Here is an 11,353-nt window from a genome sequence, read left to right as displayed (position 1 = left end):
GTTTTGTAGTTAAAATGAAGCTCCAGTAGTTGAAATAGAAACTGTGTGTGGGTTTTTTTTTTTTAAGGAATGAGATACTCGCTTCGAGGTAACCATCACAGGACACCTAAATCCTCCAGAGAAGAGGAATTTATGGTTTTCTTATCAGAAAAAGCGAATTTCTTCAGGCCTTGCTCAGACTCGAAGACACCGTGGGGATTAAAGGAAGCAGTTGACATATAACAGAGTTTCTTGTTTTAAATAGAATGCATGCATAACCATGAATATGAATATGCAACAGCGTATTATTTTAAGCGTGATTCCATTGTTCACAAAGCATGCTTGTCGTGGCTGAAGTGCCCGAGAGCATCCGGACGTCCGTAATTCTTTGCTTTTTATTGTCTCGTAATTGTCCCAACTCTAAATTCTTACCACTCTAATCGTATTACTATTTTTATAACTAATTTATTACTATTAAACATTAAAAAAAATTTAAAAACCAAGTGATTGGCGGTTTTCACACTGCCTCGAGCACGTGTAGTAATTTTCAGAAAATTCACAATTATCTGAGGTTGGACTTTCAGAAAACTGCTACAGGGCAGGGAAGGAATGAAGATGCACAGGCTCCCTAACAGCCAAGATTCTGAATTACATCACTGCTCCATAAATATATTCATGCTCATTCCTGAAAGAATTTACTGCACCGAGGATGTCATCTCGACTTAGAATCGGGCGCCCTCAGGGTCTGTTTGAGCGAGGGGCTGCGCGATCTCCGCCCTGAGGGGACGCGGCGCGGCCGCCATGAGAGCGCGGCCCGTCCTCCTTCCCGCCCTTTTCCCTCCCTCAGGGCCGCCGCTCTCGCGAGATTTCGCGCTTCCCGCCCCTTTCCCCTCCCTCAGAGCCGCTGCTCTCGCGAGATTTCGCGCTTCCCGCCCTTTCCTGTAATGGCGGCGCCCTAGACAGCGCGGCCCGCCCTTTTCCCCTCCCTCACGGCCGCCGCTGTCGCGAGATTTCGCGCTTCCCGCCCCTTCCTGTAATGGCGGCGCCCTAGACCGCGCGGCCCCTCCCTCAGGGCCGCCGCTCTCGCGAGATTTCGCGCTTCCCGCCCCTTCCTGTAATGGCGGCGCCCAGACAGCGCGGCCCGCCCTTTTCCCTCCCTCAGGGCCGCCGCTCTCGCGAGATTTCGCGCTTCCCGCCCCTTCCTGTAATGGCGGCGCCCTAGACCGCGCGGCCGGCGCTCCCAGCCCCGTCAGTCCGCGCTGTCACCGCCGCCGCTGTCACCGCCGCCGCCTCCGTCACCGCCACCATGCACTCGGACGATGTGAGTCCCGCCGTTCTTTCGGCCCCGTGTCAAGCGCCCGCCGCGCCGCCGGGCCGGGCCGTGCGCCCGTCGCACGTGGCCGGGAATCTCCCCTGTGCGCCCCCAGCGCGGCTGCGGCTACCGGGGCACCCGGCGGCGTGAATGGGGACTCGGCAGCGGCACATGAGCCCTGCCCGCGCTTCTCGGGGCGCCGGGGAACGCCGAGGAGACCGCGGTGTTTGTGGGGTCTCGCCCGTCAGAGCCGCTCCGCAGGCTGCGGGGGCCGTGCGGGCGAGGGGTGTCACGGTGTGTCAGCCGCTGCTTGTCCCCTCCCGCAGGTTGTCTGGAGCATGCTGGGCAACAGGCAGTTCTGCTCCTACAAGATGACGTGAGTTTGGGGGGACGGGGGCGGGCTGAGCCCAGGGGGGGGGGCTTCAGGGAAAGGAACGGGAGGGACACGCTCGGGTATCCCCCAAAAGCGTCCCCTCCGTGCCACCACGGCCGCATGTGAGAGTCACAGGGGACGGGGTGAGCTGTGGGGTCTTCCTGCCCTCCCCCTCATGAGTTGGTGCCTTTTCTTGCAGCACCAAGACGCAGAATTTCTGCCGGAACGAGTACAACCTGACGGGGCTCTGCAACCGCTCCTCCTGCCCGCTGGCCAACAGCCAGTACGCCACTGTCCGTGAGGAGAAAGGTGGGAGCAGGAATTCCTGCACGGAGAGGGGATCAGGCCTTGCAAAGGGCCCCCCCCCCCGCCCCAGGCGGGGTTTGGAGGGGGATTTGCCACGGGAATGCCCGGATGTGGCACTCTGGGGTTGGAAGTCTTTTCCAGCCTGGATGGTTCTGGGATCCAGTGGCACTGCCTGGCTCTGGGCAGGGGCTCATGGGGGGGTTTGTTCCCTGTCCCCAGGTCGTTGTTACCTCTACATGAAGACCATCGAGCGGGCGGCGTTTCCCCGGCGCCTCTGGGAGCGGGTGAGCTCGGCGACACGGCAGCGACAGCGGCCCTGCTGTCCCCACTGAGGGCAGGGAGGCTCTTCCAGGGGAGGGACAGGGGCAGGAATTTCTCCGTGGAAGTGCCCAGGGAGGTTTGGAATCCCCATCCTGGAGGTGTCCAGGGAAGGCCTGGAGGTGGCACTCAGTGCTCGGGGCTGGGGACGAGGTGGGGATCCACCCTATGATTCCGTGACTCTGGGGGCGACGCAGCCCCTCCCAAAGGTCCCTTTCGTGTCCTGCTGTGTCACCCAGCCCTTCCCCTGGCCCTGCAGGTGCTGCTGAGCAAGAACTACGAGAAGGCTCTGGAGGAGATCGACGAGAACCTCATCTACTGGCCCCGCTTCATCCGGCACAAGTGCAAGCAGAGGTTCACCAAGATCACGCAGTACCTGATCCGCATCCGCAAGCTGACCCTCAAGAGACAGTAAGGGACACGGGAGGGACCGTGGCAGTGACCTCGGGTGGCTTCTGGAGCCGCTGCCCCTCTCGTGAGCCGCTGGCGCTGCCGCGACACGGAGCTGCTCCCCGTTTTCCTGAGGGGTTTAGGTGGATGTGACAGGGGTGAGCTGCAGGAGTGCAGCGTGTAAATGCACTGAGGGATTGTCCTGAGCTGGAAGGGACCCACGGGGATCAGTGATCCCAGCTCCTGGCCCTGCACACACGCCCCAACAACCCCACCTGTGATCCCTGGGAGCGCTGTCCGTCTTGGAGCTCCGGCAGCCTCGGGGCCGTGCCCATTCCCTGGGGGCACCCTCTGGGGGAAGAATCTTCCCCTAAAATCCAACCTGACCCTGCCCTGCCGCAGCTCCAGCCATTCCCTGTCACAGAGAGCAGAGCTGTCCCTCGGGAGGAGCTGCTCCTCCTGTGGTCCCTGCAGAGCCTTCCCCATCCTTTGGATGCTCTCTGCCAGCTTCAGATCTCTCTTATCCTGAGGCACCCACACCTCAGGACGTTTGGAATTCAGCTGCTGGCTGTTGCTGCCCGCCAGGGGCTGTGACACTCCCAGTGCCTGTTCCCTGCAGGAGGAAGCTCGTCCCGCTGCGCAGGAAGATCGAGAGGCGCGAGAACAGGCGAGAGGTAACAAGTGCCCCGTGCCACCTCGTGCCACCTCGTGCCACCTTGTGCCACTGCTGCTGTCCCCGCTGCCCCTGGGCCTCACACAGCTGCTCTGTGTTCCCTAGGAGAAAGCCCTGATTGCTGCCCAGCTGGACAACGCCATCGAGAAGGAGCTGCTGGAAAGGCTGAAGCAGGACACGGTGAGGGGCACACGCAGCTCGCAGTGGGAGCTGCCCCCGTGCTGCTGCCTCGGGGGGAACGGGGGTGCCTGGCTCCCCAAAACACAGCCCCAAAACACGAGGGCTCCCCAAAACACAGGGAGCCCCGAAACACAAGGGCTCCCCAAAACACAGGGAGCCCCAAAACACAGGGAGCCCCAAAACACAAGAGCTCCCGAAAACACAGGGAGCCCCAAAACACAGGGAGCCCCAAAACACAGGGAGCCCCAAAACACAAGAGCTCCCGAAAACACAGGGAGCCCCAAAACACAGGGAGCCCCAAAACACGAGGGCTCCCCTCTTGCTCTGTGCAGAGGGAGCCCCAAAACACAGGGAGCCCTAAAACACAAGGGCTCCCCAAAACAGGGAGCCCCAAAACACAAAGGCTCCCCTCCTCCTCTGTGCAGAGGGAGCCCCAAAACACAGGGAGCCCCAAAACACAAGAGCTCCCCAAAACACAGGGAGCCCCAAAACACAAAGGGTCCCCTCCTGCTCTCTGCACAGGGAGCCCCAAAACACAGAGAGCCCCGAAACACGAGGGCTCCCCTCCTGTGCACAGGGAGCCCCAAAACACAAGGGCTCCCCAAAACAGGGAGCCCCAAAACAGGAGGGCTCTCCTCCTGCTCTGTGCACAGGGGGCCCCAAAACACAAGGGCTCCCCAAAACACAGGGAGCCCCGAAACATGGGGGCTCCCCAAAACATGAGGGCTCCCCTCCTGTTCTGTGCACAGGGAGCCCCAAAACACGAGGGCTCCTCCCTGCTCTGTGCAGGAGTGTGGGCTCAGAGTTGGGAAGGGGCCGATCCACACCTCAGTCTGATGCTGCCCCGTGCAGGCTGTCAGTGCCCCCCCAGCCCAAAGTCCAGCTTCCTCCCGTGGCTTATGGGAAATGCCAATTTTATTTCAGTACGGAGACATTTACAACTTCCCCATCCACGCCTTTGACAAAGCCCTCCAACAGCAAGACGCGGAGAGCGAGAGCGAGTCGGATGCAGAGCGGGAAGAAGAAGATGATGATGATGATGAGGTAAAGCTTCCAGCCCTGCCCTGGTGCTGAGCTAAGCTGAGAAGAACTCAGGACAGCTCAGGAAAACCTTGTGGTGGCCTTGGTGGCTCTTCCACGACACTGCTGTGCTCAGTCCCTGCCTGTGTTCCTTGCAGGACGTGGATAAAAGGGAGTTTGTGGAAGCAGAGGACAGCGAGCTCAGCGACTTTGAGGTGGGTGAAGCAGCAGGCACACACCTGGTGTGTGAGCTGCAGGGGCACCTCCACCCTTGGGTGCCTCTGGGGGTGGGTAAGAGGCAGCAAAATCAGCTGTGGAAGAGAATTGGACAGTGGGAGCCCAGCCCAGCTCCTCTGGAGGCAGGGATTGGGATGTCTGGGGAAAGGGGAGGTTTAGTTGCACAGCCTGCTCTGACATCACTCTGCTCACTCAATTCTTCCTCAGGACATGGATAAGTTGGAGACGAGCAGTGAAGAGGAGCAGGAGGAGGAGGAGGAAGTAGAGAAGAAAGCCTCCCACTCCAAATCTAAAGGGAAAACGCCCCTGAAGGGCCCAGCCAGGAGAAAACGTCCCCACATCGAGATAGAGTACGAAGAGGAAACAGAGCCGAGCACCAAGACAAAAGCAGCCTGAGGCCTCCTGATCCCGTTTTGTACTGACTGACAGAACTCCAGCTGTGTCACCAGAGTGACTCCAGCATCTGTCACCCACCTGCCACCCCTCACAGGACCCTCGGAACTCCTGGTGTGATACTCCACACGTTTTCTGCAACAGCAGCGGGGTTTGTGGCCCCAGCCCAGGCAATTGCAGTGGGTTTGTACAACTGGGTGAAGCCCAGCTCCAAGGACCATCTCCCACCTCCTCTGCAACCTCAAAGAGCTGAGCGCAGCCTCTGCTCCAGGAAGGGCCCTGCCCTGGGGGGCTCTGCTCTCCCTGTAAGGGTGGAGAAACCTCAGATGTGTCTGGGGGAGGTGTAGGTGGGGCAAGAACGCCAGAACTCTTCAATAAACACAACAGTTTTATTGTACAACAGGGGGTGAGCGGTGTCAGGCGCCTCAGGTGCTCTCCTGCACCTTCCTGAGGCACTCTTGCACCCGGTTCTGCTCACAGCTGCTGTGCAGCCCTGCCAGCAGCACCTGCAGGGAGCAGAGCAGCACTGCCAGTGCCCTGGCACTCCGGGGTGGTGCCAGCCACCCTCGCCAGCCCTCCGGGGGAGCAGGGCACACACTGAGCCCATCGACAGCGACCGAGTCACTTATCAATGCAGTACTGATCTGGGGAGGGGGGATCCAAACTCTGCTGGGCTGAGAGGGGAGAGGGCCTGGCAGCCAGCAGGGAGCCCTGACTCAGCTTCCCCTGGCCCTGGTAGCCAGCAGGGAGCCCTGACTTGCCTTCCCCTGGCCCTGGCAGCCTTCCCCTGGCCCTGGTAGCCAGCAGGGAGCCCTGACTCACCTCCACCTGGCCCTGGTAGCCAGCAGGGAGCCCCGACTCACCTTCACCTGGCCCTGGCAGCAGCGGTCCAGCAGGATGAGGCACTGGGTGGCCCCGTGCAGCAGCGCAGCCCTGACGGGCTCGGGGGTCGGGCCCCGCTCCGTGTGAACGTCCCAGAGCAGCCTGAGCAGGGCCTTGAGGAGCACGGGGAGCCTGCAGGGCATCCTGCAAGGGAAACACCTCGTCCCAAAGCCTTCCCCAGCCAGGGACAGCACAGCCTGGGGCTGCTGTGGGGCAGGATTGCTGCCAGGACAGCCCTGGACAGGCAGGAGCCTCGGGATGGTGCTGGGAATGCTGGCACTGCACAGCCCAGTCCACAGCACACGTTGGTTTAATTGAGGCTTTTGGAACAAGCACAAGTTGGGTCAAAATGGGGACCCAGCTTAAATTTGGAGCCAGGTTTTTCAGTAGTGCCAGAGAGTACTTCTGAGGACAGATTTTCCCCTTAGGATTTCAGGGCCTTTTCCTCAAGAGAAATTAACTTTGGGTCATAAAGTGGAAACGTTCAGGATAGGAATGAAACATTCACTTCAGGAGAGCTTTCCAGGCCAGCTTTTCTGTGTGCAGTCCCCCCCCAGAGGTACCTGGGCCAGGCGTGCTCCATGGTGCACCGCAGAGTCTCCAGGATTCCCAGTCTGGCCTCTTCCTCGGGGCCATCAGAGACCTCCAGGTAGCCCAGGATGACTCGCTCCAGCCTCTTCAGGTGCCTCACGATGAGGATGCCGAGTCTGGTGGCACAAACACAGCCTGAGTGGGGAGGATAGATCCCTGGGATGCCAAAAACACAGCCTGAGTGGGGAGGATAGATCCCTGGGATGCCAAAAACACAGCCTGAGTGGGGAGGATAGATCCCTGGGATCCCAAAAACACACCCTGAGTGGGGAGGATAAATCCCTGGATCCCAAAAACACACCCTGAGTGGGGAGGATAGATCCCTGAATCCCAAAAACACAGCCTGAGTGGGGAGGATAGATCCCTAGGATCCCAAAAACACAGCCTGAGTGGGGAGGATAGAGCCCTAGGATCCCAAAAACACAGCCTGAGTGGGGAGGATAGAGCCCTGGGATCCCAAAAACACAGCCTGAGTGGGGAGGATAGATCCCTGGGATCCCAAAAACACAGTTTGAGAAGAAAGCATAGCCTTGGATGCCAAGCCCAGGGCCCATCCCTGTGTTCTCATCCCCTCAGGAAGGTGGGTACAGCCCCTGCCCACCTCAGGAAGGTGGGTACAGCCCCAGGTGCAGCTCCCAGCCCTTCAGGAAGGTGGGTACAGCCCCAGGTGCAGCTCCCAGCCCCTCAGGAAGGTGGGTACAGCCCCAGGTGCAGCTCTCACCCCTCAGGAAGGTGGGTACAGCCCCAGGTGCAGCTCCCAGCCCCTCAGGAAGGTGGGTACAGCCCCAGTGCAGCTCTCACCACCTCAGGAAGGTGGGTACAGCCCCAGGTGCAGCTCTCACCCCTCAGGAAGGTGGGTACAGCCCCAGGTGCAGCTCTCACCCCTCAGGAAGGTGGGCACAGCCCCAGTGCAGCTCCCAGCCCCTCAGGAAGGTGGGCACAGCCCCAGGTGCCCCTGTGTCTCACCTGGTGACAAAGGCAGGCAGGGTCCCTGCGTAGACCCTGCGCAGCGCCAGCCGGTGCTCGGCCTCCATGTGGGTGAGCACCAGCTGCAGCACCTGGTCCCAGGGGGACGTGGCTCTGCCCTGGCCCTGGCGCCGCTGGCATCGCTCCAGGACGGGCAGCAGGTCCAGCAGGCACAGCAGCACTGCCTGGTTTGGGGACATGGGGAAGCTGAGCTCGTGCTCTCTCCGAAAAGCAACGAATCCCAGGGCTGAGCTGAGTGCTTCAAAGCTGTTCCCTGCCCACCTGGAGTGGGGCAGGAGGCAAGAGCTCTTCCCTCGGTGGGATCTACCGAGGTGCTTTGTCCCCAGGCTGGTGACAGGGAGCAGGCTCAGCCTCCTGCCCTAACCTGAGGGGCTGCCCCTACCCCAAGGCACCCCAAAGCCCAGTGCAGGCGTCCCACCTGGATGAGAGGGGCCTCCCGTGAGTAGAGGTGGTTGTAGAGGGCGTGGAACACCACCTGGGCCCTGTTGAACTGGCACAGATCCGCTCCTGGCTGCAACAACACAGAGCAGGATGTTACTCCTGGGCAGCACAGAGACCTAAAGCCTGGGGAGTGTGAGGAAATGCAGGTTAAACCCTGCCATGCCCTTCCCAAAGCCTGGGGAGTGTGAGGAACTGCAGGTTAAACCCTGCCATGCCCTTCCCAGAGCCTGGGGAGTGTGAGGAACTGCAGGAAATGCAGGTTAAACCCTGCCATGCCCTTCCCAGAGCCTGGGGAATGTGAGGAACTGCAGGTTAAACCCTGCCATGCCCTTCCCAGAGCCTGAGGAGTGTGAGGAACTGCAGGAAATGCAGCTTAAACCCTGCCATGCCCTTCCCAGAGCCTGGGGAGTGTGAGGAAATGCAGGAAATGCAGGTTGAACCCTGCCATGCCTCAGGAAGAGAGGGAACTGCTGGAGCTGCGTCAGGGCAGGGACAGGCTGGATTTTAGGGAAAGGTTCTGTCCCAAGAGGGTGCTGGGCACTGCCCAGGGAACGGGCACAGCCCGGAGGCTGCCGGAGCTCCAGGAAACGCTCCCATGGATGAGACTGCTGGGGTGTCTGTGCAGGGCCAGGGCTGGGACTGGGATCCCTGCGGGGACGTTCTGTGATTGCCCCTCCCTTCACACAGCCCCCGCAGAGGGCTCCACGCCCTCCCTCACCACGTTGAGGACGATGTGGTGCAGGCAGCGCACGCCCAGCACTTTGTTCTCCTCCTGGAAGTCGTCGGAGAGGAGCAGCGCGGGCGGCAGGACCCGCTCCAGGTGCGGGCACAGCCAGGGCCGGCTGACGCGGAGCAGAGCCCAGGAGAACACGTCTTTGGAGGCAGGGTTACACTTCCAGGTGTCTCTGGAGAGACAGGCACAGCTCAGGGAGCACACAGAGCTCATTTCCCCTCCACCTGAGGCTCTCGGCTGGCAGCAAACCCAGACAATCATCCCCCAACACCTTCCATTTGTAAAGCTCCTGATTTCATACTTATCATCTCTTGAGCCTCACAATTTTCCCAGCGTTTCCTACAGAGACCCTCCAAACCCGCCACACTCCGCTCCCCACTCACTTGGTTAACTCCTGCTTCAGGAGCCCCATCACCGCTCCAAATCTTCCTTCCTCATCGCCCTCCTTTCCCCGCAGGAATTCCTCCACGGACCCGCAGCCCGCAGCCTGGACCAGCCGCTCCAGCAGCTCCTGAGCCACCGCCCGACTCCTCGCCGTGGTCCAGGGCCTCTCGTCTTTGTGCGTGACAGCAAAGATGAACGCGTGTGCCAGCACCCGGAGCGGGACGGGCCCCGCCGCGGCCGTTCCCGGCGACGTCTGGCTCCGGGCATCTTCCAGCTTCCGCAGGAGCAGCAGGAACACGGCGCCAACGCGCTCCGCCCGCTCCGCCGCGGCGGCGGCCAGCGCTGTGTCCCGGCCGGGCGGCTCGGCGCCGTCCCGCTCCCGCCGCGGCGGAGCCGCGAAGTCGCCCAGGGCGGCGGCCAGCTCGCCCAGCGCGGCGGGGCTCGCCGAGCCCAGGGTGGCGGCCAGCTCGCCCAGCGCGGCGGGGCTCGCCGAGCCCAGGGTGGCGGCCAGCTCGCCCAGCGCGGCGGGGCTCGCCGAGCTCAGGGTGGCGGCCAGCTCGCCCGGTGCGGCGGGGCTCGCCGAGCTCAGGGTGGCGGCCAGCTCGCCCGGTGCGGCGGGGCTCGCCGAGCTCAGGGTGGCGGCCAGCTCGCCCAGCGCGGCGGGGCTCGCCGAGCTCAGGGTGGCGGCCAGCTCGCCCAGCGCGGCGGGGCTCGCCGAGCCCAGGGCGGTCCCCAGCTCGCCCGGTGCGGCGGGGCTCGCCGAGCCCAGGGCGGTCCCCAGCTCGCCCGGTGCGGCGGGGCTCGCCGAGCCCGGCGGGCAGAGCGGCTCCGCCGGCTCCAGCAGCGCTCCCAGCTCCCGGAGCGCCCCGGGCCGCAGCAGCAGCGGCCGCTCGGGGCCCCGCTCCGCGCTCGGGCTGCTGCCCTCCATGGCCTCACACGAGCCCCGCCGCGACCGCGACCGCGACCGCGACCGGGACCGGGACCGGGATCGGGATCGGGATCGGGATCGGGATCGGGATCGGGATCGGGGCCGGGACCGGGACCGGCCCGCCCTGAAACCCCGCTACGGACACATCGGCGGCAGCGGGGACACCCGGGAGCCCTCAGGGACCCCCGAGCACCTTCGGAATCCCTTACAGACCCCCGGAACACCTCAGAAACCCCCGAGCACCCCCGGGATCCCTCACAGACCCCCGGGATCCCTCACAGACCCCCGAGCATCCCCGGGATCCCTCACAGACCCCCGGGATCCCTCACAGACCCCCGGGATCCCCTCACAGACCCCCAGGAACCCCCGGGGTCCCTCACAGACCCCCGGGATCCCTCACAGACCCCCGAGCGCCCCCGGGACACCTCACAGACCCCCGGGATCCCCTCATACACCCCCTAGAACCCCCGGGGTCCCTCACAGACCCCCGAGCGCCCCCGGGATCCCTCACAGACCCCCGAGCACCCCCGGGATCCCTCACAGAACCCCCGGATCCCTCACAGACCCCCGGGATCCCTCACAGACCTCCGGGATCCCCTCACAGACCCCCGAGCACCCCCTGAATCCCTCACAGACCCCCGGGGTCCCTCACAGACCCCCGGGATCCCCTCACAGACCCCCAGGAACCCCCGGGATCCCCTCATACACCCCCTAGAACCCCCGGGGTCCCTCACAGACCCCCGAGCACCCCCTGAATCCCTCACAGACCCCCGGGGTCCCTCACAGACCCCCGAGCACCCCCGGGATCCCTCACAGACCCCCGAGCACCCCCGAGATCCCTCACAGACCCCCGAGCGCCCCCGGGATCCTCACAGAACCCCCGGATCCCTCACAGACCCCCGGGATCCCTCACAGACCCCCGGGATCCCTCACAGACCCCCGGGGTCCCCTCACAGACCCCCGAGCACCCCCGGGGTCCCTCACAGACCCCCGGGATCCCTCACAGACCCCCGAGCACCCCCTGAATCCCTCACAGACCCCCGGGATCCCTCACAGACCCCCGAGCGCCCCCGGTCCCGTCACCGCGGCGCCGCCGCCACCCGCCGCACCACGCGCGCGCGACCTGTCGCAAACCTCCCCCCCCCCCCGCACCCCGCCCCCGGTTGCCGTAAAGCGGACTGCCGGAGGGGGGGGCGTGGTTTCGCGCGCATAAATTAGCATCGCTA

The 11,353-nt window shown here is 63.2% G+C and overlaps 2 protein-coding genes across 5 annotated transcripts; one reads left to right on the top strand and one right to left on the bottom strand.

Moving 5' to 3' along the window:
- Window positions 1-1,152: 1,152 nt before the first annotated feature.
- Window positions 1,153-5,583, top strand: MAK16 (MAK16 homolog). The gene is made up of 10 exons (XM_053966320.1): window positions 1,153-1,300; window positions 1,618-1,667; window positions 1,864-1,973; window positions 2,190-2,254; window positions 2,548-2,699; window positions 3,298-3,352; window positions 3,457-3,531; window positions 4,456-4,575; window positions 4,710-4,766; window positions 4,996-5,583. The coding sequence occupies exons 1-10, from the start codon at window positions 1,286-1,288 to the stop codon at window positions 5,182-5,184; spliced, it is 888 nt and encodes a 295-aa protein (XP_053822295.1). The 5' UTR covers window positions 1,153-1,285; the 3' UTR covers window positions 5,185-5,583.
- On the bottom strand, window positions 5,552-10,511 carry TTI2 (TELO2 interacting protein 2). 4 transcript variants are annotated; one of them, XM_053966296.1, is made up of 7 exons: window positions 9,199-10,508; window positions 8,801-8,987; window positions 8,060-8,152; window positions 7,621-7,805; window positions 6,627-6,770; window positions 6,045-6,207; window positions 5,552-5,687 (listed from the first exon to the last, which is right to left on the bottom strand). In XM_053966296.1, the coding sequence occupies exons 1-7, from the start codon at window positions 10,125-10,127 to the stop codon at window positions 5,607-5,609; spliced, it is 1,782 nt and encodes a 593-aa protein (XP_053822271.1). In that variant the 5' UTR covers window positions 10,128-10,508; the 3' UTR covers window positions 5,552-5,606. The 4 variants fall into 4 exon arrangements, with proteins under 4 accessions (XP_053822271.1, XP_053822269.1, XP_053822268.1 ...); XM_053966294.1 differs by lacking the exon at window positions 5,552-5,687 and adding an exon at window positions 5,694-5,962 and having other exon boundaries at window positions 6,004-6,207; window positions 9,199-10,511; XM_053966293.1 differs by lacking the exon at window positions 5,552-5,687 and adding an exon at window positions 5,694-5,968 and having other exon boundaries at window positions 6,010-6,207; window positions 9,199-10,511.
- Window positions 10,512-11,353: the final 842 nt, after the last annotated feature.

The sequence above is a fragment of the Vidua chalybeata genome, chromosome 28, assembly GCF_026979565.1.
Source record: "Vidua chalybeata isolate OUT-0048 chromosome 28, bVidCha1 merged haplotype, whole genome shotgun sequence".
NCBI lineage: Eukaryota > Metazoa > Chordata > Aves > Passeriformes > Viduidae > Vidua > Vidua chalybeata.
Note: the sequence above shows the minus strand (reverse complement) of the source record. Positions and strands in the feature narration are given on the sequence as shown.